The sequence below is a fragment of the Bos mutus genome, chromosome 2 (genome assembly GCF_027580195.1).
Source record: "Bos mutus isolate GX-2022 chromosome 2, NWIPB_WYAK_1.1, whole genome shotgun sequence".
Lineage (NCBI taxonomy): Eukaryota > Metazoa > Chordata > Mammalia > Artiodactyla > Bovidae > Bos > Bos mutus.
The window spans coordinates 93,972,905-93,998,994 of NC_091618.1; the positions used below are offsets into that span (position 1 = coordinate 93,972,905).

General features: G+C 34.9%; 1 protein-coding gene across 2 annotated transcripts in view; it reads left to right on the plus strand.

Moving 5' to 3' along the window:
- The window catches only part of GALNT13 (polypeptide N-acetylgalactosaminyltransferase 13), a 672,291-nt gene that overhangs the window by 421,159 nt on the left and 225,042 nt on the right, over nucleotides 1-26,090 (plus strand). For both annotated transcript variants that reach the window (XM_005896463.2, XM_070380823.1), the window contains exons 7-8: nucleotides 781-951; nucleotides 18,626-18,743. In XM_005896463.2, the coding sequence (XP_005896525.1) occupies nucleotides 781-951; nucleotides 18,626-18,743 (289 nt within the window). The remainder of the gene's footprint in view (nucleotides 1-780; nucleotides 952-18,625; nucleotides 18,744-26,090) is intronic.

Consider the following 26,090-nt stretch of genomic DNA (forward strand, 5'->3'; position numbering starts at 1 on the left):
TATAAATTAGCAACACCGTAAAGCAACTTTACTTCAATAAAATAAATTAAAAAAGAAAAGAATACCAAATCTCCTGGCTCTTCCTCTTACTTTAAGAAAACAATGGATCATAAAACTCCAGAGACTAAAGTTGCTTATCTTTTCCTATTTTAAAACATGTAGATTGTTTGTGTAAACTGCTGTCTAAGATGATTCACTCAGAAATTGTCATGAACCTAATATCTTTCATAGGAAATATTTACTTATACTGATGATCATGATTTTTATTGTTGCTTCTCTTTGTGGGTTTTCATTTGTTTGTTTTTCCATGAACATTTTCTCTGAGCCATCTCTTTAAACTATCGCCTTTGAGAGTCAAGCTACCAGATTGAATTTGCTATTATTCATCCTTCACTCCCTGCACACTGTTGCTTTTCAGTGGGCTATAGCTGAAATGCTGCATAATATCAAAGCAGTCTACTAGTCATGCTGTGGGGAGAGGTTTAATGAAAAATAGGCCATGTTCATCCTGCTGAGTTAGTACTTAGAATGCATTTGGAAATTAGCTTGAGGATCGATTAGTATATTTGATTAGATTATACATGATAGAATAAAAGTAGACTGAAGTCAGATGTAGTAAAAGGAAGTAATTCCGTGGAGAAAAAGGGTAACATGACAATAAAGGCAAATTAAAGTCACAAAATAATTAAGTTTCAATGTATCAGCTATATGATGTTTAAAAAAGTTAATGAAACATTTAAACTATAATTTTTACATCAGCTGATTTTAATTTTTCTGCAGGAAGACAGTTGTATGCCCCATCATTGATGTGATTAGTGATGACACCTTTGAATACATGGCTGGGTCAGACATGACTTATGGGGGTTTTAACTGGAAACTGAATTTCCGTTGGTATCCTGTTCCCCAGAGAGAAATGGATAGAAGGAAAGGAGACAGAACATTACCTGTCAGGTATGTGGAGCATATCTTCCAAAGCATAGCATGTGTATTCCTATAACAATTAAAGAATATTATATACCTATGTATTCATTCTTTAGGTTTTCAAAGACATCTACTTTTTATTCAAATACATATATGTATTATCATGAGCATGATCATCCTAGAATCAATGGAAATATTAATTCTAGTTTAAGTCAGCGCAGACAAATTTAAGTATTTGCAGAGTACCAATTCTTTTTTGAAACTTTGTGTATTCTTATATTCAAAGTATATGTATTGTTAATTTTCTATGTGACAAACATGTATTAGCTTTGATACTTCAGGTGTAGATATATACCTACCTAAATGTAGCTTATAACTGGGGTATGCTCAAAATTGAACTAACCAAAAAATGTTTTGGTAACTGTTTTAAATTTTCCAACCTTAAAGAGCTACTTTCCCTATAGATACAATGAATGATTCATTTGGAGAATTTTAATATATTAACAATTGTGAGACATTTTTCTAAATTATTTTAAGAATCTGCTTAACTTGAAATAATTACACTTAAAATATGTATGTCCTTAACTGAGAATATACACATATACATCTATAGGTATACATGTATACCTATCATATACATCTTCAGTTTTCTAGACAAGCATTATCACCTTCTTATTTTAACATATTGTTGTATACCTCTTACCTGCAACTAAAAAATGATTCTCTGAACAATACTTGGGGAGGAAGTTTACTAGTTCAGCTCTTTAAGATGAATTTGGAAAATCATCATTTGATTGGAAAGATAGGCTTTTCCAGTGGTTCAGTGGTAAAGAATTTGCCTACAGTGCAGGAGATATAAGAGACATGGGTTCAATCCCTGGGTGGGGAACATTCTCTGGAGGAGGAAATGGCAACCCACTCCAGTATTCTTGTCTGGAAAATTCCATGGTAGAGGATCCTGGAGGACTACAGCAGAGGGTTGCAAAGAGTCGGACACAACTGAGCACATACATACAGATGACCAAAGAGAGAGAGAGAGAATAGAGAAATACCCTAATGTTTTAAAACAATATATATAAAACCCATTATCTAAACAACAATGTCTCCTAACCTACTGAGAGAATGGCTTATCCATTGTTAAGACTAATTATATAATGAATTAATTGAAGCTAGCTCAAAAAAAAAAAAAAGTTAATAGACGAACTCTAACTGCTTCTTATTGAACAATTAAGTATTGGGACTGTTAACCCTCTTGAGATATTAATTACATCAAAGAAAAAAGTATTTCTAAACAGTTGCATAAGGATGTGAAATTATTATGTCAATATGTAGAGTATAATTTAGTAGTCCTTAAGGCTTGCTGTCATCTTCACATTCACCATGTCTTATTGATCCTTGGCTTTAACAACTTCAAGGAATACAATGGCTCATATTACCATTGTTTATTTAGAAATACTATTTCCCTAGATCATAGCTTTATTTATTGTTAGATGCTTTCTCAGCTTCAGATCCCAAGTGGAAATTATCAAAGTACTTGACCAGTACACTCCAATAGAGATAGTGTGTTTATTTATTTGAAAATGAAGTTTAGAAGAATGCATGTGAGTACTTATTTTTTAACATGTTGGCAAAAGTTCTGCTTTATTTAATTATTTTCTCCCAAATTCAGAACATACATAATTAAGAGGTAGCCATTATTCATACTAAGAAACTGCCAGTCTTATTCATAAAATTAAAGATCTATGGCGAAATCAACCATTATTTCTCATCTTTAACTGAAAAGAGGAAACATCTAAATTGCTATGTTTTAATCTCAACTTATGTGATTTTATTATAATAACATGGAGCAATGATGGAATCTGAGTATGTTTATTTGTTTGCCTCAGTAAATTGCACAGTATTTTCACTGCGAAGGGAACGTACTTCAGTGCTGAGGAAGCTAAACCCAGAGAAACAGAAAACTCAGTCTTTGCTGAAGTTTCTAGATTTCTATGGCAAAAGGTTAATTAATTCACAGGCTGTGTTGTAACAGCCTGCAGGTAATTTTCATCAGCATAGCTGTAATGTGAACTTTCTCTGTACTTGTAATCTATTACTTGAAGGTGTGATCATTTTTCTCACATTCATACAAACAGATAAATCATTGTAAGTGTTAAAGACACTTTTTTTTCTACTTGATTAACAGAATTCTGCATAGCTAAAGTGATTAAAATGAGGTTGAAATTTTGGTTTTCTTAGCAGAATGCTTCATTTAAAATGTCAGTTATGACAGAACTTTCTAGGGACTATAATTGGCTAGTTAGTCATCATTTAGAAATACAATCACACATCTGCATACACAGAGAAACAACTTGAACTTGTAACCTAACCTTAGTTATGCTGCATTTAAAGTAAAGTTTATGATGGTTATATTTATTATTCTATTGTCAACCTCTGGTCTTTGATATTTTCTTTTTGATAATAAATGGAGTTGATGAAATGCTTGGCATTTGTGAAGTTATGAGTGTGGAATAATAGCATACATAATCCAGCGTTGTTCTTTCTATTTAGTTTTCTGTAATCAGTAAACTGTCCTTGACATTTTAGTCATCAGATTATATGACTTTTCAGAAATATCTCAACTATATGTACAATAATATAGTAATCAAATTATTAAACCAGAGGTCATTAACCAGAGCTTGTGTGTCAAATATGCTCTATAGATGTGTTTTCTTTGGCCTATATAATGTTCGGCATTTATTAAAATTACCAGTGTTTTTAAAATGAGATATTTAAAATAAAAATCTAAATTTCAAGCTATTCTTTAGAAATAAGATTTTGCTACAATGGTCCAATATTCCTACTTGGCATAATCAGAAGGAATTGAGTAAAAGATGCCAATGTAGAAATAGCATGAAACTTTAGCCCAATCCCCCAGTTCCTTTTTTAATGTGTGTCTCCCTGATTCTGAGGCTGAGGATCAACTGTCATTTTTCATTCTTGCACTTGGAGAAATGTTTCTCTGGATCTGTGTCCCAATCACAGGTGAGAGAAGTATGCTTATTGCAACTAATTGACTTCACATATTTTTATTTGCATGGCTGTAATCTTTTAAAGGGCTTCCTTGATGGCTCAGACAGTAAAGAATTCGCCTACAATGTGGGATTGATCCCTAGGTTGGGAAGATCCCCTGGAGGAGGGCATGGCAACCACTCCAGTATTTTAGCCTGGAGAATCCCCATGGACAGAGGAGCCTGGCAGACTACAGTCCATGGAGTCGCAGAGTCGGACATGACTGAGCAACTAAGAGCAGCACAATCTTTTAAATCATTTATAATCTTTGATTGAGAGGCTACTGCCTGAAAAATGGCTGAGTTTGAAAGTCATCGAACACACAAGCCCTGCTCAGTGTCTGGCATCAGCCATAAGTCTACTGGATAAGGAAAAGGCCAGCACAAGTGGAGAGAGTGGAGGTACAGGATTTAAACAAAGTCAGCTGATAGAGAGGTGTGTGCTTCTGAAAAAGAACCTGACTCTTAAATCTTACTGATTGTGTTTATCTCTTAAGTATGCCCTGCAAGTAACCCTAAATAAATAGTTATAAAGATATTAGTTTCTACTTTAATTTCTCACTGATTAAAATAGATTACTTAATTAAAAGTCTGCAGGGTTATTTATCAAGTCTATTTATCTTTCCCCTTTGTGTCTTACTTAATGGACTTTTTTTTTTCACATTTTGTCATTATTAATATTCTTAGTAAAACTCCATTCTTACTTTGAGTACCATGTTCAATATTTTTCTCAAGCAAAACAAGAGTTCTAGATTGTCTTCTAATCCATGCTAGCATAATATTGAATGAATGAAGCATAAATGCCATGATCAGTTTTTTATTTCTGACACATTTTACTTTGTCCATTTTTGTTAACACTTGTATAATCTCATACATGTATTTTTCTCTCAATTGAAATTAGGAATTTATAAAGAAAATCAAATAAATTAAACAATAGTATTAATAACAACTTGGGTTACAATTATTATTAATTACTCATATGTTCATGTATATTATTTCCTGTGTCCTTCTAATATGATATGACAGAAGGGGCATTGAAGTTGGCTTTGGAGGCTCTGAGTTATATTTCAAGCTCCTCCTATTGAGAATTTACCAATTCTTCTTAACACTGAAATGGAAAATTATCCTCCTTGCCTTGCTTTTAACTGGTGAAGTGCTATAAAACATTACATGAAATTTGAGACTATTTTAAAGGTAATTTTAACTTTATTTCTGATAATATAAGTATAAGATACATGGGTTGAAAAATAAATGTGAAAAATATCTGTATTTTTAAACAGAACACCAGTGAGCCAGTTCTTTAGTATTTTGTTATATTTACTTCCAGCGCATTTCTTTCCAAATACATTTCTCCACACTTTAAAAGTTGGTATATTAATTAAGTATCTTTCTATGCCATTAAACATTTTCACAGATAAAAATTTTAATGGTTGGTAATATCTAAATTATTTACCAAGCTCTTTTTCAATTTTCGATAATCAAAGTCAACCTGAGAGTTTTACACTTTATTTTTTTGCCATTTGCATCTGTGATCTACAGTTTTTGCATATAATATAGTCTCTTTAGAATTATGCATTCAAGCAATATGAAATTTGTTTTAATATCCTGATACCTTTTGCCAGTTTGATTTCCCACTCCCCCCAAATAATCACTGACTCCAATTTATCAGGAAGTATAATAAGTGAAATTCACTTATTCTGTAAAATCTGAGACAATATTTGTTATTATATACTAGTAACTTGTGATATATTTCTTAGTTTTTAGCTATCGACTTTATTTTCCTCAGTCCAGTGAAAATTGCACTTTTAAATTGGATAAAAGAAGCAGAGATAATGCCTGTGAGACACCTCTTTAAAATAAGAGATGCTAAAGAAACAGCACAGAGAAAGTGAAGTTTGTGCATAGAGTAGATTTCAAAAGAGTTGAACTTAAGAATGTTCAACAGTTCAACATTCATACCTACTTGTATTGAAATCTAATATATGTTGATTTTGAGAAAAAAATATTCTACCCCAGGTGGAATCTTTATATTCTTTGGAGAAAATAGCACCGTTATAGTATATTACTTCCTAATGGTTTAGGGGATAATATGCAAGAGTTTCCTAGCAATCTGTTGAGATGGAAACAAGACTAGTACAGAAAGTTTACATGGTGATAAATAAACTATCATATTTATATATGGAATAATTAACAAAAACATTTTAAAACATCTGGCCCCATTTTTTATTTTGACCCATCTAAAGCATTAAATGAAAAAAAATAAGGGAATTTGCACCATTTACTGTATATCCTCTTTGGAAGTTTAGAGTTTTATCAAGTGCTGAGGATTATGAAAAAGGATTTAGGAAAAAGAAAAAAAACTGTTCCTTCTTTGGGACTATAGGTCCTTAAGCACAAGTTAATGTATTTGATTCTAGTACTTCTTGATAAATGGATTCTTTGGCAGAAAAACAAGCCATTTGTCCCTATTGGGCAGAACTTTAATTTTTTTCTTATCCTTTAAATATAGCTTTGAAATTATTTGTGTTCCATAGACTCTGCAGGATCTGAACAAGCTTCCTGCTCAGAGCCTAAGTTGGCATAACTCTTAAAGTAACAGTTTCTTCTGTACCAAAAGCTGCATCTTCTTACTCAAACATATGTTCAAATCAGTGTTGTGATGTGCAATATTCCACTAAACTTCCTGCTTTTTTCTATCCAAAAACCTTTAATTACATTCAATATGCAATTATTCATTATTTACTCTAGTAAAAGAATAGTTTATGCCTCTGCTTCCTTTCTTTCTTTTCTTCTTTTTTTATATTAAGTATAGTTGACAGAATACAGAAGGAAGGAGAGAAACTCAGTGTCTAAATTTCCTTTAGTTTCTAAACATTCACAGTGGTTAACCAATTGAAGTCATTATTTTTTTTTATGACTTGAACAAAATCAAACTTATGGAACTATTTCAGCAATTTGCCTCACATTTGTATAAATAATAAAATATTTATGCTTTCTTTTTATCATATAGATAAAATATAGATAAAATATCATAAAGATATTTCTCTTTATCATGGTTTATAATATGTGAGAAATATTATTAATGCAGAGCTAAAACTGGTTGTCTAGATACTGTGGAATTTGACCACTGCAAATAACAGCCGAAAGCTGAGCTATAGTCTCACAAATCTTCTTCAGACTTTTCTCCAGAGACCCTGGTTATTTGCCAAGTAAGATTAAATAGAATCCTAGTATATCAAAGGATTAGTGAGAAGAAGTGATGTTTCAATAACTTTAAAAGAAATTGCTTTGAAGAGCAGTACTAACATTCACAGAAAAACATGGTACATAAATTTGGAGCTTGAAATCAGGAAAAGACTTTCAAATTAGCTATATCAAATATTTTGTTGTGTGAGTTATATGGATAACCGGAAGCTGTTTAGATGGAGAGATAGATGATTGATATATAGAAGGAATTTTTTTCTCAACTGGACCATCAACTACTTAGGGGTCCCTGAACAAGATATTTAAATACACTGCAGTTAAATTTGGTTGATCAAATCTGTAGGGATTTTAAAGCCCTAAAATATTACACTTCTAATAAAAATTAATTAGGGTCTGAAAATAAGATAGAGCTGATTATCATCTTGACAAACAGATGTTTTCCTCTTCTTCACTAAAACTAAAATTTAAGTGTGCAGTACTTGCTTAGTGCTGATACTATTCTAAGAGTATCACATACATTAACGCATATCCCCAACTTATAGATGATCAAATTAAAGAACGGAAAAGGGACTTGCTGAAGGTCACATTGTGGAATTGAGCTTCAAACCTAGTCAGTCCAGATACAAAGTCCATACTCCTAAAACTAACTAGCTTCATCTTGGAGTCTCTTTACTGTGTACCTTCTTTTCATACACACGGTGCTTATACCAGCCCAGTGTATACAGGATATATCATCTTATTGGTGAAAATGCATCATTCCACTTTAGCATTACTGAATAATCAAATGTATTCTATCACAATTTCTTTTGCCTTATGAAGTTTTGATGAAAATTGTCAGTATTTTTCCTTGTCAAATCCTTACTTTTCAAGTTCTTCACTACTCTGTGTTGTTGTAAAGCTTTATATCTTTATTTCTTAAAATACTATCAAACTCAATTCCCAAAATTCTTACTAGATGATAAGGTCTTTAAATATCCTGGAATTCATGAAGCCATCTTTATTATCAATTTAGCAGATGTAAGCAAATAATTATTTTTTCACAGTTTCAGAAATACAGTTGCAGGTAACTTTGACAATATGGACACGGGGATTCATATTCTTTCTTTTTTATTTCACTTATTCAATAAATGTCTATTACTATTAAACCAATATATTAACTGTACTTATAAAAGTGGTAAGATGTTTATAGTAATAAATATAATACTCAATAAGAAGTGACAGTTGCCTCAAGAGAAACAGTGCTATAGTACAAGCAAGAAGGGAAAGATGACAACCAGATTGGAGGGAAGAGGTTTGTACCAAAGCCAGCTTGTATGGACTACATAAATATTACATCAACCTGGAGCAGGTTTAAACATTTAAGGGGAGTTTACAAAGGAAGATTTAAGTGGCAAATGGATGAATAGATGTACTAAGGTTTGAAAGTGTGAAGCATTTACTGCAAACAACTAAACTTTTTGCATGTGTACATGCTTAATTGCTTCAGTCATGTCTGACTCTCTGTGACCTCATGGACTGTATCCCCCCAGGTTCCCTTGTCCATGGGATTTTCCAGGCAAGGATACTGGAATGGGATGCATGCCCTCCTCCAGGGGATCTTCCTGATCCAGGGATCAATTGAACCCATGTCTTCTGTATCTCTTGCTTTGGCAGGCAGGTTCTTTACTACTAGCGCCACCTGAGAAGCCCACTAAGCACTTTAAATACATAAAGATAGTTAAATGAAGGAGCTCATTGGGTAGCTCTAGGTCACTGATGGCAAAATAATATAAAATCTGAAATTTTTTAAATACAGATTTTCGAACATCTGGTTAATGTTTTAAAAGGAATTTTTATTTAGAGAAATTAATCAGGCTATGGTTTGTAGAATACATTTTGGAAGTTGCAGACTGCAGAAGCAAGAACATTCCATAACAAATAGTTAGAAATAAGGATGAAAATTGGGTAACAGAGATGTGTCAAAAAATACTTAAAAAGGAGGAAGTCTGTGGGAAATGACTGAATGAGGCAAAATGATAAAGGTGCTGAATAGTGGTTTGATGAAATAAAATCTGATGAATAAAGTCTTAGGACTTTAGAAGGAAATAGAGGTCTTTGAAAGAGAAGCAGACATGGTAGCACTTTCTCTGTTATATACACTGAGCAGAGTCAGGAGGAGTTTTTTAAAGAAAGCATCTAATGAGTTATTGAAAGAGCACAACCAATGCAGAGAAGAGACTACCTAAATTAAGAGTCAACCTCATAGAGGTGACGCTAAAGGCATAAGACCAAGTAAAGAGTTTAGAAAGAGAAAAGGTCCTCTGAGAGACCCTTGAGAAGACTACATTTTGAGATCTGACATCCAGCAATGGAAAGGAAGGGGCATCAATAAGTATCATACAATATTCAAATTGGTAGAAGGAGAAAACTCTCTAGAACAATGCAGTGGGAGTCAGAGGTGAAAAGAATTTCAAGCAAGGAGGCTGATAGATAGAGGAAAGGCTATTGAAGTTCATAATCAATAGTCTCTTCCAGAAAGAAGTTATTGCAGGGATGGGAGAAAGATCCAGATTCTAGTTAGAAGGTCAAGAGGAGTTGAGGGAGTATGTAAAAAGCATCCTTTCAATAAGGTCACCAGTGAAAGATATAGAAAATAAATGTCCCTGGTTTAAATGAGCAATAGAATGGAGTGAAGATGTAGTTTAGGACAGAACTTAATTGAGCAGTTTTGTAAGCTCAAAGGGACAATCTAAAAATCAAAGGCATGACATACAGATGTAATAGTCAATGAACAGAGACTTCCCTGATGGCTCAGCCAGTGAAGAATCTGCCTGCAATGCAGAAGACCTGAGTTTGATCCCTGGGTTGGGAAGACCCCTTGGGGAAGGAAATGACAAACTACTCCAATATTCTTGCTTAGAGAATCCTATGGACAGAGAATCTCATGGATAGAAGAAGCTGGCAGGCTACAGTTCACGGGGTCACAAAGTGTCAGACGTGACTGAGCAACTCACTTTCAATAGTCAATGAACAGGTAGCTGAAAGGTTGCAGGTATACCTTAGAGGTTGTGGGTTTGGCTCCAGGTTGCTGCAATAAAGTGAATATTGGGTTAAAGTGAGAAAGACATTTTCTGGTATCCTGGTGCACTTAAAAGTTATGTTTATATCATGCTGTAGTCTATTAAGTATGCAAGAGCACTGCATCTAAAACAATGTATATACCTTAGCTAAAAAATACTTGCTAAAAAATTCTAACCATTATCTGAGCCTACAGGGGTGAAGGGTCTTGCCTGGATATTGCTGTTGATGCCTGCTGACAAATCAGGGTGGGCTTACTAGAAAGTTGGTGTGATTGTAGAAATTTCTTAAGACAGTAAAGCTTACCACATCGATTGACTCTTCCTTTCACAAACTATTTCTCTGTAGCGTGTAATGTTATTAGATAACATTTTATTTACAGAAATCCTTTCAAAACTGGAGTCAGTCCTCTCAAATCCTGTCACTGCTTTATCAACTAAGTTTATATAGTTTCTAAATCTTTTGTTGTCATTCCCCAGTTTTCACAGACTCTTCACCAGGAATAGATTCCATCTCCATAAACTTTCTCTGCTCATTAATAAGAAGCAATTCCACATCATAAAGTTTTCTTATGAGTTTGCAGCAGTTCAGGCACATCTTTAGGCTCCACCTCTAATTCTAGTTCTCTTGATATTTCTACCACATCTGCAGTTGTATCCTGCACTGAAGTTTTGAACCCCTCAAAGTCGTTCTTGAGGATTGCAATTAACTTGTTCCAAATTCCTAGTAATATTGATATTATGACCTCTTCCCATGAAGTGTGAATGTTCTTAATGGCATCTAGATGGGTGTATCTTTTCCAGAAAGTTTTCGATTGATTTTTCCCAGATCCATCAGAGGAATCACTACCAATGACAACTACAACCTAATGAAGTGTATTTCTTAAGGATTAAGATGTGAAAATCAAAAGTACTGCTTGATCCATGGGCTGCAGAATGGATGTTGTGTTAGCAAGCATGAGAACAATATTAATGTTGTTGTACATCTCCATTAGCGCTCTACGGTGACCAGATGAATTGTCAATGAACAATAATATTTTGAAAGAAATCTTTTATTCTGAGCAGTAGGTCTCAATAATGAGCTTAAAATATTCAATAAACCGTGTTGTAAACAGATGTGCTGTTATCTAGGCTTTGTTGCTCCCTTTAGAGGTAATAGGTAGAGTAGATACAGCACAATTCTCAAGGGCTTTAGGGTTTTCAGAATGGTAAAGTAGCATTGGCTTCAACTTAAAGTCACCAGTTTCACTAGCCCCTGATAAGACTGACTATCCACTGAAGCTTTGAAACCCAAGCATTGACTTCTCCTCTCTAGCTGTAGATACTAAGATGGCATTTTCAGCCAATATAAGGCTGTTTAATCTACATGGAAAATCTGCTGTTACTATAGTGACCTTCCTTAATTATCTCAGCTAGAGTTCCACATAATTTGAAGCTTCTACATCAGCACTTGCCTCTTCCCTTTGATTTTTATGTTATAGAGACAGCTCCTTTCCTTAAACTTTATAAAGCAACCTCTTCTAGCTTCCAAACTTTCTTCTTTCTGGCTTGATAAAAGTGAAGAGAGTTAGGGCCTTGCTCCAGATTAAGTTTTGATTAGGAAATGTAGCTGATTTGATTTTCTATGCAGACCACTCAAATCTTCTCCGTATCAGCAATAAGACTGTCTTGCTTTCTTATTATTCATGGTTTACTGGAGTAGCACTTTTAATTTTCTTCAAGAAGTTTTTCATTGCATTCACAACGTATTTATTTGGTACAAGAGACCTATCCTAGGACTGTCTTGACTTTTATCACACCTTCCTCACTAAGCTGACTCATTTCTAGTTATTTATTTGAAGTGAGATATGTGTGAATTTTTCTTTCACTTGAACACTTAGAAATCATTGTAGGGATACCAGTTGGTCTCAGGGAACAGAGAGGCCCAAGGAGAAGAAGAGAAATAGGGGAAAAGTTGGATGGTATTGAAGTCAGGACACTAACAGCATTGATTGATTCTTGTTTAGTTGCTCAGTCATGTCCAACTCCTTGCAACCCCATGGACTGCAGCATGCCAGTCTTCCCTGTTCTTCACCATCTCCCACAACTGCAGCATGCCAGGCTTCCCTGTCCGTCACCATCTGTCAGAGTTTACTCAAACTCATGCACATTGAGTTGGTGATGCTATCCATCCATCTCGTCCTCTGTCATCCCCTTCTACTACCTTCAATCTTTCCCAGCATTAAGGCCTTTTCTTATGAGTTGGCTCTTCACATCAGGTGGCAAAAGTATTTGGAGCTTTAGCATCAGTTCTTCCAATGAATATTCAGGGTTGAATTCCTTTAGGATTGATTGATTTGATCTCCTTTCAGTCCAAGGGAATTTCAAGAGTTTTCTCCAACACCACAGTTCAAAAGTATCAATTCTTCAGTGCTCAGCCTTCTTTATATCCATGAATAGTGGACTATAGTCTACATGAATACTGGAAACGCCATAGCTTTGACTACGTGGTACTTGTGGTGTCATCTGCATATCTGAGGTTATTGGTGTTTTCCCCGGCTTTGTTGATTCCAGCTTGTACTTCATCCAGCCCAGCATTTCACATGATGTACTCTGCATAGAAGTTAAATAAGCAGGGTGCAATGCACAGCCTTGATGTATTCCTTTCCCAATTTGGAACCAGTCCGTTGTTGCATGTCCTGTTCTAGCTGTTGCTTCTTGACCTGCACACAGGTTTCTCAGGAGGCATGTAAGGTGTTCTGGTATTCCCATCTCTTTAAGAATTTTCCAGTTTGTTTTGATCCACACAGTCAAAAGCTTTGGCATAGTTAATGACTAAGAAGTAGATGTTTTTCTGGAATTCTTTTGTTTTTTCTATGATACAAAGGGTGTTGGCAATTTGATCTGTGGTTCCTCTGCCTTTTCTAAATCCAGCTTGAATTCACTGGAAGTTTTTGGTTCATGAACTTTTGAAGCCTAGCTTGGAGAATTTTGAGCATTACCTTGCTAGTGTGTGAAATGAGTGCAATTGTGTGGTAGTTTGAACATTCTTTGGCATTGCTTTTCTTTGAGATTGGAATGAAAACACTTTTTCCATTCCTGTGGCCACTGCTGAATTTTCCAAATTTGCTGGCGTATTGAGTACATCATCTTTCAGGATTTGAAATAGCTCAGCTGGAATTCCATCGTCTCTACTAGATTTATTCGTAGTGGTGCTTCCTAAGCCTTGACGTAACACTTCAGGATGTCAGGCTCTAGGTGAGTGATCACCCCATCATGGTTATCTGGGTCATTAAGATCTTTTTTGTATAGTTCTATGTATTCTTGCCACCTCTTCTTAATACCGTCTGCTTCTGTTAGGTCCATAACGTTTCTGTCCTTTATTGTGTCCATCTTTGCATGAAATGTTGCTTTGAAGAGATCTCTAATTTTCTTAGGAGATCTCTAAGTCTTTCCATTCTATTGTTTTCCTCTATTTGTTTGCATTGTTCACTGAGGAAGTCTTTCTTATCTCTTCTTTCTATTCTTTGGAACTCTGCATTCAGATGGGTATATCTTTCCTTTTCTCCTTTGCCTTTCGTTTCTCTTCTTTTCACTGCTATTTGTAAGGCCTCCTCAGACAACCTTTTGCCATTTTGCATTTCTTTTTCTTGGGGATGGTTTTGATCACTACTCCTGTACAATGTCAGAACCTCTGTCCATAGTTCTTCAGGCGCTCTGTCTATCAGATCTAATCCCTTGAATCTATTTGTCACTTCCACTGTATAATTGTAAGGGATTTGATTTAGGTCATACCTGAATGGTCTAGTGGTTTTCCCTACTTTCTTCAATTTAAGTCTGAAATTTGGCAATAAGGAGTTCATGACCCGAGCCACAGTCAGCTGCCAGTCTTGTTTTTTGCTGACTGTATAGAGCTTCTCCATCTTCGGCTTCAAAGATTATAATCAATCTGATTTCGGTGTTGACCATCTGGTGATGTCCATGTGTAGAGTTGTCTCTTGTGTTGTTGGAAGAGGGTGTTTGGTATGACCAGTGTGTTCTCTTGGCAAAAGTCTGTTAAACTTTGCCCTGCTTCATTCCATACTCAAAGGCCAAATTTGCCTGTTACTCTGGGTGTTTCTTGACTTCTTACTTTTGCATTTCAGTCCTCTATGATGAAAAGGACATCTTTTTTTCGTGTTAGTTCTAGAAGGTCTTGTAGGTCTTCATTGATTGATGAAGTTGCCAGTTTTATAAGGGCGTGGTTCATGGTGCCCAAACTACAATAGTAATGTCAAAGATAACTGATTACAGATCAGCATAGCAAATATAATAATTTAAAATTTTAAATACTATGAATTTACCAAAATTGACACAGAGACATAGTGTAGGCAAATGCTCTTGGAAAAATGACACCAGTAAGGGCTTTCCTTATGGCTCAATCAGTAAAGAATCCCACTGTAATATATTGACCTGGTTGGGAAGATCCCCTGGAGGAGGGCATGGAAGCCCACTCCAGTATTCTTTCCTGGAGAATCCCCATTGACAGAAGAGCCTGGTGGGCTACAGTTCATTGGGTCACAAAGTGTCAGACACAACTAAGCAACTAAGCACAGACTTGGCTCAGAGTTGCCATAAGCCTTCCATTTGTAAAATACACAATATTGTTGAAGCTCAGTCAATCAATGTGTGATTTTAAAACAGAAAGAAAAAGTGTGCTTATAGTCAGAAAAGAGCTGACTGAGGCAAAAGAATGAATACTATTCCACATTCAGAGGAGAGGAGACATCCCCCACCCCCCACCAAGACAAGAAGAAGGAAGAGGCCCTGAGAAACACACAAGATTAACATAGAAATTGAGAGAGGTTAGACTTCAGGACTGAGAGAATTTAGATTTTATGCATTGATTTACTCTTCAGTTTTTTGAGAAGAGTCTGAAACTTTTGGGGAAGATTCATATAAGATGAGACAAGGTAAACAAGTAAACAGAGAAAAGGATTGTTAGCTGTTCATGGCCTGAGCAGAGAGTCAATAACATGGACTTTTATCGTGACCAGATGACCTCAGCCTGTTGCTATTTCAATGATTCTCAAGGTTTTAGGAACAGAAGTGGATGAGGAATGGTAAGTTTACCCAAGAACTAATATTTCTTGTTGTTGTTCAGGCGCTTGGTCCTGAATACTCTTTCTGACCCCATGAACTGCAGCAGGCCAGATTTCCCTGTCCTTCAACATCTCCCGGAGTTTGCTTAAACTCATGTCCATTGATTCGGTGATGCCATCCAACCATCTCGTCCTCTGTCGTCCCCTTCTCCTCCTGCCTTCTATCTTTCCCAGCATCAGAGTTTTTTCCAATCAGTCAGCTCTTCTCATCAGGTGGCCAAAGTATTATAGCTTCAGCTTCAGCATCAGTCCTTCCAATGAATATTCAGGACTGCTTTCCTTTAGGATTGACTGGTTTGATCTCCTTGCAGTCCAAGGGACTCTCAAGAGTCTTCACCAACACCACAATTCAAAAACATCAATTCTTCGGTGCTCAGCCTTCTTTATGGTCCAACTCTCACATCCATAGATGACTACTGGAAAAACCATAGCTTTGACTATACAGACCTTTGTCTGTATAATATTAATATTGATAAAAAGAATGTAGTCAGGCAAGGACAGAGAACCTAGTGTGCTCAGCCAGGTGTTTACTGACATAGTAGGGTCTTGGAGAGTGGGTGGGAGGAGGGAAGTAAATGATTTGTAAAGGGAGATCATCTGTGAGAATATGGAGTAGCTAAAGAAACATCGCCAAAAGGACTTCCAAAGAATTTAAATAGGAAGGGTTAAAAAATTGAAGCTTTTATTCAGTGAAGCAGATTTCAAAGTTCAGCATCTTAGATCTGAAGTGTTTTTAGATGATTTTGCAATCCAAAATGAGAGCATTATAGGGAGCCAAAATTAATTGAAGGACACTTAAGACTTTTGTTTGAATGATTAACATTAGCAACTATAAAGATTTATTACCAAGCCATTTGGGTGATTACTTCCCCCCGCCCCCCATGTAATTGATTGAATTGGTTGGTGTGACATTGTAGAGATGCTTAAAAAGATCATCTTAGCTAACTCAACTATAATGAAGGTTTTATACTTTCTAAATACCCTGAACACTTAAGGTCTGCACAGGTGTATGTAAATAGTTCATGCGTGACACTACAGAGCAGTTAACTTAGAACAGAACATGCCACATAGCACTGGCTACAGCTGTAGATATTATTTAAGGCAGAATAATATCTCTGAACTGTTTGAGAGAGCTAACTGCCATTTCAAATACAAACACAAAAAAAAAAGTCCTAGTAGCATCCATCTTCAGAAAATACAGGATTTTTTTTTTTTGAGCAATTGCAAATTTTTGAAAGATTTTGTTACTTTTCAAGTAAAAGTGAAACTTATTTGAGTCATTCTTACAGTTAACATGTAATTTATTGTTGCCATTTATTATATATTTCTCACATATTTGTAGGAATCATCACCAACTATAAGATGAAACTCAATACACGTATTTAAGTTAAATGCATTTGTTCTTTACTAGTAAATATACAAGTGAATGGGCACTCTGAACTGATCATTAAAAATGCATCATTTAACATTCTTAAGCACTTAGTTACATTATAATAGGATAATTGTAGCAATTTCTGTTCCTCATTTCATTAAATAGAGTATTCAGCAGTGTGGTACCTTACATAGTTATTTCCATGGACTTCCAAAACCCCAGTCATGTGAGGGTCATGGCTACGTCATAATTAGCATCTGCTTAGCTTTATTACTGTTTCTGATTACAACTCAGTAGGTCAATGATACTGTCCATGATAGGAACCCAGCAAGACTAGAAGTAATAAAACAGCTCAGACCAAGTGAGGCTCTGCTGCTCTAACTGATGGACAGTTAATTGCCTGAGTGTAAAACAGTGATAGCACTGGGAGAAATAGAGAACTCTGTGATATGGTAGGTGTCCAAGTACAATATTATATTGTGGTTTTCAATGAAATACACTGTTCAGTTAGAGGACACGAGCACATCCTATGGCAGAAGAGGACATAATTTTGAGAAAAAACATTGAGTTTTCTAACAATCTCAAACTACCATTGAATAACACAGAGGTTAATCTGAGTATACTTTATACCAGGCCCTTGGTATCCAAGGTTCCTCCACATCAGATGACTCACCCAACACTGGATTGTGTAGTTGTGTGGCATTTACTATTTAAAATATTTGCATATAAATGGACCCAAGCAGTTCAAACCCATGTTGTTCAAGGGTCAAGTGTACCTGAATGAACATCCTAAATCTAAGTTACTAGATCAGTGTTTCCGATCTAGTAAATTTAGCAGCACAGTAGAATCACTTAGGACCTTTACACAGTATCAAAGATCTGGCCCCATTCCCGGCCAATTAAATCTAAACCTGAGAGAATTACCCAAACATGGAAGTGTAGTTTTTTCAGGGTGTGTCAGGGGCTGCTAATGTGCTATGAAGCTTGAAAATCTCTATTCAGAAATAATCATTGGTTGTATAGATAGATTCATTTGTGAACTAGAATTTTCTTTTTCAGTTTCACTGTATACTGCTTTTACAGAAAGACTTTGTATAGGTCACATATTAACTACTGATTTAATTAATCTTTTAAGATCAATAATTATTCCTTGTGAAAGTTAGCACCTGATTTCTTAGTTTCTACAGAGAAAGTTTGAATGTGAGAACCAAAATCATTTATTCCTAGTAAAAAGTTTTGGATCTGTGCCAAATGTCCTAAACCTGTGAATAGTATACAGGATTTATGTTTGTCTATAGGGTTATATGATTCATTTTATCATTGTAATTAGGTAAAACAATTAGCTGTAGACAATTAGATGTAAAGCTATTATGATACTTATGTAACTATTATTAGATACTTATTGCCTATAAATATTTCACAGCACTTAGTTTTTCCTATTCAAATAGATTGTAGATCTTTTCATAGAGAAACCATTTCCATAGGTTTCTAGAGTTCATATTAAAATAATTTATAATTAGGTGACAGGATCACAAGTAGAAGTTTCATGACTAGTTCAGCTCTTTAAGGACAGTGATAAGAACACAGATTTCTCTTCACTACACCTTTCACACAGGATGTATATGCCCCTGTCTTAAATGGCCAGTGTTCCTTATATCTATTTGATCACCCATAAGAAAAACTATAGACTAATCTAAGTTTAGTTTTACAGAAAATGTGAAATAAAATGCTATTTATTAATTTTAAAACCTCTTATAATTTGGCTTTATGTTTTCAGTTTGAAATTTTTAAGTATACTGCTTTTTATTTAAAATGTTTCAGAAATATTTGCTATAGTCTCATTAAACTCCACACATTGTTTTCAAAAGATATTCTTTTGTTTTTGTTTTTTTTTTCAACTAGGACCCCAACTATGGCTGGTGGCCTATTTTCTATTGACAGAAACTACTTTGAAGAGATAGGAACTTACGATGCAGGAATGGATATCTGGGGTGGAGAGAATCTTGAAATGTCTTTTAGGGTAATTTCATTTTACTTTATTTTTTGACTCTGAAGATACTATGCTGTAGCATGCATGTGTAGACTCAGTAATTTACTGTCAGATCTTTTTTGTGAAGTGATACAAATTACTGATCAGTTGGTCATTGTAATACTTGTTTAGAAGCTAGAGTCTTTTTGCATGCAATATTTACCATTAAATGGGAAATTAGAGGCATTTTTTAAATTTTCAAAATAATTCTTGTGTACATAGTTCAAAGGTATTAGTGCTTTTAGTTTTTTAAATAAAGAAGGGTTTTATTTTTGAAATAAAGCATTACCCTTGGTGTTTTTGAACTGAAACTTGAAAGTGTTATGATATCTATATTTAAAAGTGCTGCTTGAGGTTATTCTCAAATACATTTAAGAATAACCTGTGTTCAAAGGCATTCTGGATAATTCAAGTAGCATGACTGTTTTCACAATCATAGACATTATTGTTTGATGAATGAGTTGTAATAATGCAAATGCACTTTTTAAATGGCCTTGCAAGTAAACAAAAATTAAGAATTAATCCATCATATATCTGATACTAGAAAGTATATTAATAATTTTAATGTTGCATTTGAAAATTTAAAATATGAACACATAAATGTTCCTTCTAACTAAGAAATCATGAGGAATAACATACTGTTTTTTTCTTCAAACCACATTCAATATCATTTAAAAATTAGTTGTTAGTAATACTGTTGTTTTTTCTTTCTATAATTTGACATGTTATTTGAAACACTATTGTTTTGCTGCATTATTTGTACAACAAAATTATTACAGTTTAGATATATTTATCTATGAAGTTTAAGAGTTATGCCTTTTAATTTCTCATTTAGAAAGTAAGCTTTATTGTTCACAAATATAAATATATTTGATGTTGTGTAAGCAAATGTCAAAATCTGAGAATAAGAATTACTTTGAGTTTATATAATGTGAAATTTAATGGATCTTGGATAATATGGATTATTTTAGAAGCACTAGGATGTCTTTGTTATACAACTTTTGCCTATAAATCATCCTTACAGTCCAGTGTCTGAGATCATTAGTTAATGGAATTTTATTCTTTCTATATTTGTTTATATACTTATAGTCCAGTGGAACTTGCCCCACAAGGCTTAGTAGCCTACTGAGGAATGTCTTCTTCCTGTCAAGTACGTGATTCATCTTTGCACAATCTTTGGAACATTTGGAGACCCCAATTTTTTACTCAGTGTGGTTCTCAAAGTACAGAATAGAAAAGCTAACAGTTAAAAAAGGAAGAAAAAAGATGGAAGGAAGGGAGTTAGGAAGGAAAGAAAGTATATTCAAAAGATTAAAAACAGTTTTCTCATATGCTTAGACTTAATGAAAAGAGTATTTATACATTAATTAACCAATATTCCTTGAATGCTGTGGTTGAAATTCATAAGGAAAAACAAACAAAAAAACAACGTAGCAACATTAGTAATATCTAGTGATCCTGTTGCTCATCTTTTTTTCCCCTTCTTTTCTAACAGTCTTATTCACCTTCTTTCTGCTCGCCTGTTAAGCTTGATTCTCTGTCAATAGACTCCCCTTATCTTCATCACAGAGCTCTCAGATTGGACGGGTGATCTTCACCTAACTGACTGAAAGATGTGTTAGGGAAGAATTTAGTTAGGAAAGAATATAGTGGAATAATATGATGCATCTTCTTTGTAAGAAATGAAGTACTCATAAGCAAATAGTCTTTGAATGTTTAAAACATTGATTGTCTTTAGTTTCCATATATTATCAGTAGAAACAAAGTGTGTATTTTTCTCTTTATTAGTCTCTTGATTAGTGTTTTACTTTTCTTTGTGTGACATGGATATGTGTTTATTTAATAGTTGGTACCCTGGCTGAGGAAGATGTTGAATAAGAGAAAATATTAGAACAATATATTAGCAAAGGGATGACACTCTCCTTTAGATTAATTTCATAAAAAGATATATGACTTAATGAAATGAGAATATGTTAGGGATTCATAATCAGAAGATCTGTGTCTAATATCCAGCTTAATTATTATACAGCAAACATATATGGAACATGTAGTATATTTGCTGCACTTTACAGATACTGAGGCTGCAAAAATGAATAGGGCCTGGTGCTTTTACTCTTATAGGCCTTTCCAGATGGCGGTGGTGGTAAAGAGCCCACCTCAGTGCAGGAGGCATGAGACTCAGGTTCTGTCCCTGTGTCAGGAAGATCCCCTGGAGAAGGTCATGGACACCCACTCCAGTATTCTCACCTGGAGAATTCCATAGACAGAGGAACCTGGCAGGCTATAGTCCATGGGGCTGCAAAGAGTCAGACTCGACTGAAGCAACCTAACACACTTTTACTCTCAAAGAAGCAATACATAGGCATTATTGTCAGTAAAATTCAATAGTATTTTTTTTATACATGAGGTTTTCTTGTCACTGACATGTTAGTATAGGAAAATTTTTATTGTGTAGTCACTTAGTCATGTCTAAATCTTTGCAACCCCATGGACTGGAGTCCGCCAGACTCCTCTGTCCATGGGATTTCCCAGACAGGAATACTGGAGTTGTCATTTCCTTCTCCAGGGGATCTTCCTGACCCAGGGATCAAACTCCTTTCTCCTGCATTGCAGGCAGGTTCTTTACCATTGAACCACCTGTGGAGGCCATATATAGGCAAATTACTTAACCTTAACTGTGAGACAGTGATTTAATAGTAAAGATGGCAGAAAGTGAAGAAGAACCAAAGAGCATCTTGATGAAATTGAAAGAGGAGAGTGAAAAAGTTGGCTTAAAGCTCAACATTCAGAAAACTAAGATCATGGCACCTGGTCCCATCACTTCATGGCAAATAGATGGGGAAACTGGCTGACTCTATTTTGGGGGGCTCTAAAATCACTACAGATGGTGATTGCAGCCATGAAATTAAACGCTTACTCCTTGGAAGGGAAGTTATAACCAGCCTAGACAGCCTATTAAAAAGCAGAGACATTACTTTGTCAACAAAGGTCCATCTAGTCAAGGCTATGGTTTTTCCGGTAGTCATGTATGGATGTGAGAATTGGACTATAAAGAAAGCTGAATGCTGAAGAATTAATGCTTCTGAACTGTGGTGTTGGAGAAGACTCTTGAGAGTCCCTTGGATTGCAAGGAGATCCAATCCATCCTAAAGGAGATCAGTCTTGGGTGTTCATTGGAAGGACTGATGTTGAAGGTGAAACTCCAATACTTTGACCACCTGATGTGAAGTGCTGACTCATTTGAAAAGACTCTGCTGCTGAGAAAGATTGAGGGCAGGAGGAGAAGAGGACAACAGAGGATGAGATGGTTGGATGGCATCACCGACTCAATGGACATGAGTCTGGGTAAATTCTGGGAGTTGGTGATGGACAGGGAGTCCTGGTGTGCTGTGGTTCATGGGGTCACAAAGAGTCCGACATGACTGAGCGACTGAACTGAACTGAACTGAAAGATATAGTTGTCTTGTAGCTCGGGTCTATGTAGACTTGAGGATGAAAAACTGAGAAATATTAAATGCCTGCAAAATATTATTATTATGGCTGGTTTATAGATATTTAAGTCAATCCAAAGGTATATACTTTAGGGGATTTATTTATAACAGTATCACTTGATCTTTGATGCCCAAAGTATTGTAAATACTGACAGACTTTGAACATCTGATCCAAATGATAGACCTTCCAAGAAAGAAGCATCTAGTCTCCTATACACCATAGGTTTAAATACAGTTTCAAAGCACTGAAAAAACACTTGAAGTCTCTGGATAAAAGTTCTTGGCATAAAATAATAGTGACTTCTAATATGTATAGAACTAGTAAGCAGAACAGCTGAAAATTGAACCCCAGTATTCTGAGACCAGTGACTGTACTGCTGATTTCTGTACCACTACTGCCCCTAATTAGATTCATCCCTCCATAACATGACAGCCCCCAAAATAGTGGTATTATCAGGAGAAAGAGAAGTTAATATATAAATGCAATCTTCTTCCAGAATACTGAGAATGTGGTCTTATCTAGTTCTTTAATCTTTTTCTAATAGACTGTAGCCTCCTATGCGTAATGCATGTCCAGTGAAAATACGTACAAGTAGATCCAAGTGCTCTTGAAAAATTAGTCTCAGATACTGTTTTCTACTTCATTACACAACAATCCTTGAAATAACATAAGTCCTCAGATATAAATGTTAATTTTTAACTGATATTTATTTCCTGCTCAATAGGTGCAGGGCATAGAGTTGTGAACAAAATAGACAAAACTGTGTGTCCTATGGAACTTATATTTTAGTGAAGGATACAGACAGTGAATAAGAGAAATAAAATATGTTACTATGTTAGTGATAGTGTTTAAGAGAAAAAAACTAAGGAAGGGAAGAGGAATATAAAGCAGCAGATGTTGGAAATTCTTAGTGGTTGAAATTCTAGATAGGAGGAACTCAGAAATGAATATCCATATAAAATAGTTTATGACAAAATTACCCAGTATAATATGACTTTATCATCAAAGGTGTCATGTATTTTTAAATAATATCCCTGATGGCAGCATCAGTACCATCCAAAAAGCTTCACCACCAAAAGTCCTTGCCTTGCATGAGCCAATAGCACATTTCTAAAACCACACAATATATGAGATAATCTGCATTGTAGAACCAACTGAGTCATAAAAAGTCAGAAGGCAGAAAAGGACTCAGAAGAGTGTCCCCCTGCCCTGAAATGTGGTGGTTGTGGTTTAGTCACTAAGTCGTGTCTGACTCTTATGACCCCATGGACTGTAGCCTCCCAGGCTTCTCTGTCCATGGGATTTTTCTAGGCAAGAATAGTGGAGTGGGTTGCCATTTCCTTCTCCAGGGGATCTTCTCAAGCTAGGAATTGAACCCAAGTCTCCTGCATTGCAGACAGATTCTTTACCAACTGAGCTACAAGGGAAGGTTACAAGTATGGTCTGGAAGTGCCCATATGTGTGCTAAGTTGCTTCAGTCATGTCCAACTCTTATAGCCACATGGCACTGTAGCTCACTAGGCTCCTCTGTCCATGGGATTCTCCCAGTAAGAATACTGGAGTGGGTTGCCATTTCCTACTCCAAGGGATCTTCCCGACCTAGGGATTGAACCTGCATCTCTTATGTTTCCTGCATTGACAAGCGGGTACCCATGGCAGGTTCCAATTTGTAGTTGACAAGTCCAGTGTATGTTAATTATACTTCAGTAAAGTTGTTAAGTATTAAAGCATGCGTGTGTGCACATGCACATATGTGTGCGCACACACACACACACACACAGAAAAAAAGAAACATCTTCCAAAGAGAAACAAATGAAGAAAAAATATAACTGATGATATCCAGTCAGCTATAGACTTCTACAGTCTAGCTGAGATTCTCATTGTATCTTAGCCTAGTTTCTTTTTAAATACCCTCAGTATAATTCTAACCATCTACCTCTCAGGACAACTATGTAGGTTAAATAAGACAATACTTATTGAATTTTTTATGAACTGTACCATACTATGGAAATTTTCATTTTATTATTATCACTACCCTTAAAAAATAAGCTCTTTTGACAACAATCAGTAGTTTAACAGAATGGGATTTACTTCAAATGCCCCAATTTTCTGTCCTTCTAGATCACTATAAAAGTAGCAATATATTTATCTGAAGAACATGTTTCATGATGTGAAGTCCATTCATATCGAAATTTCACAAGCAATGAAGTAGAAAAGAAATTTGAGTTGACATAATATATAATGGAAAAATGAAAGGCAGAGGTTCTTATTGAACAGAATAGCATGGTAAATGAGGTGAAAAGTTTGTAGACTTTTGGGGGATTGTATTACTAAGGTTTGTGAAATTATTGAAAGTAATGAATTTTCTAAAAAAATCCATGCAATTATAATTTTTACAACTGAAAATGTCAATCATAATAATTTATTAAATAGAAATAAATTTTGACAAAAGTCTAGTTGAGTTATATCTGTTAGAACTGTTTGCTTTATTTAAATTTAATTCATGTAAATTTGAGCATATTGTATTGTCTGTCAGTATGTAAAACTTGACTGTATTTGTTTTATTTGGCTAGTCATAGAAACTAGACTATAATAGAAATCTTTTAACTAAATTAACTTAATCTAAGTTCATGTGTTATCCCCAGTTTTGGTGAAGATGGTTTTGTAGAATACTTTTATTTAAATATTATAAAGTACTGACAATATTAACATAGAAACTTCTTAGCCTCTTTCCCTACTCCAGATATATTGGCAAAAATTGTATCTATTTGAGTTTTACATCATGATGCTATACATATGTGATGTGGGAAATGATTACCACAATCAAGATAATTAACATATTCATCACCTCACATAGTTAAGATCTACTTTTAACAAATTTCAGGTATGTAACACAGAATTATTAACTATAGTCACCAAACTGTACATTAGATGTTAGAACTTATAACTGAAAGTTTGTATCTTATTAGCCTCTTTTAAAGTCTAAAAGGTCATAAACAGACCTAAAAGTCTAAAAGATTTTGTTCATGTATACCTCCATAAAGAATATAAACCACTAGCAATTATTTAGTCCAGGTGCAGGATAAACCTTAAACATGCTGCAGATGGCTTAAAATTTTTACTTCTGTGCTTACAATGAGATTTTCTGGGATTTGGGCCACCACTCTAACTTAAACAGTTGTTTAAACATATCTCTTCAGTCTCTCTATTCTTCGTTTAATTGAAATTATAGAATAACGATCATATAATATTTAATTTAGATATATACAGAAAACTCTATTTTCTAAAACAAATGTTTTAGAATTTTATTTTGAATGTTAACCATAGTGCATACTTGATTTCCTTGCTCCTTTAGAAAACACAAGTGAACAACAGGAAAATTAGATATTAACCAAACTTTAGGATAATGTTAGAAAATGTTAGCAGAACTTGTTTTGTTTTTAACGTTATAATACCCTAAGGCTTAGTCATTTTGATAACTATACTTCTTCATTTGAACTTTCTAGTTCACAAAAGCAAAATATGAGAATAGATATTATGTTGGATAGTCATCCATGTAATGTTTAACCTCATAAACATATGCTACATTGAGATGTACTTTGTTTTAGAAATATAAATCATTGTAGGGGACTTAGGTACACTAGAACTTGATATTAATCTCTGGTTCTTTTTTATAGGGCTTCCCTTGTGGCTCAGCTGGTAAAGAACCTACCTGCAATGCAGGAGACTTTGGTTTGATCCATGGATTGGGAAGATCCCCTGGAGAAAGGAAAGGCTACCCACTCCAGTATCCTGGTCTGGAGAATTCCATGAACTGTATAGTCCATGGGGTCGCAAAGAGTCGGA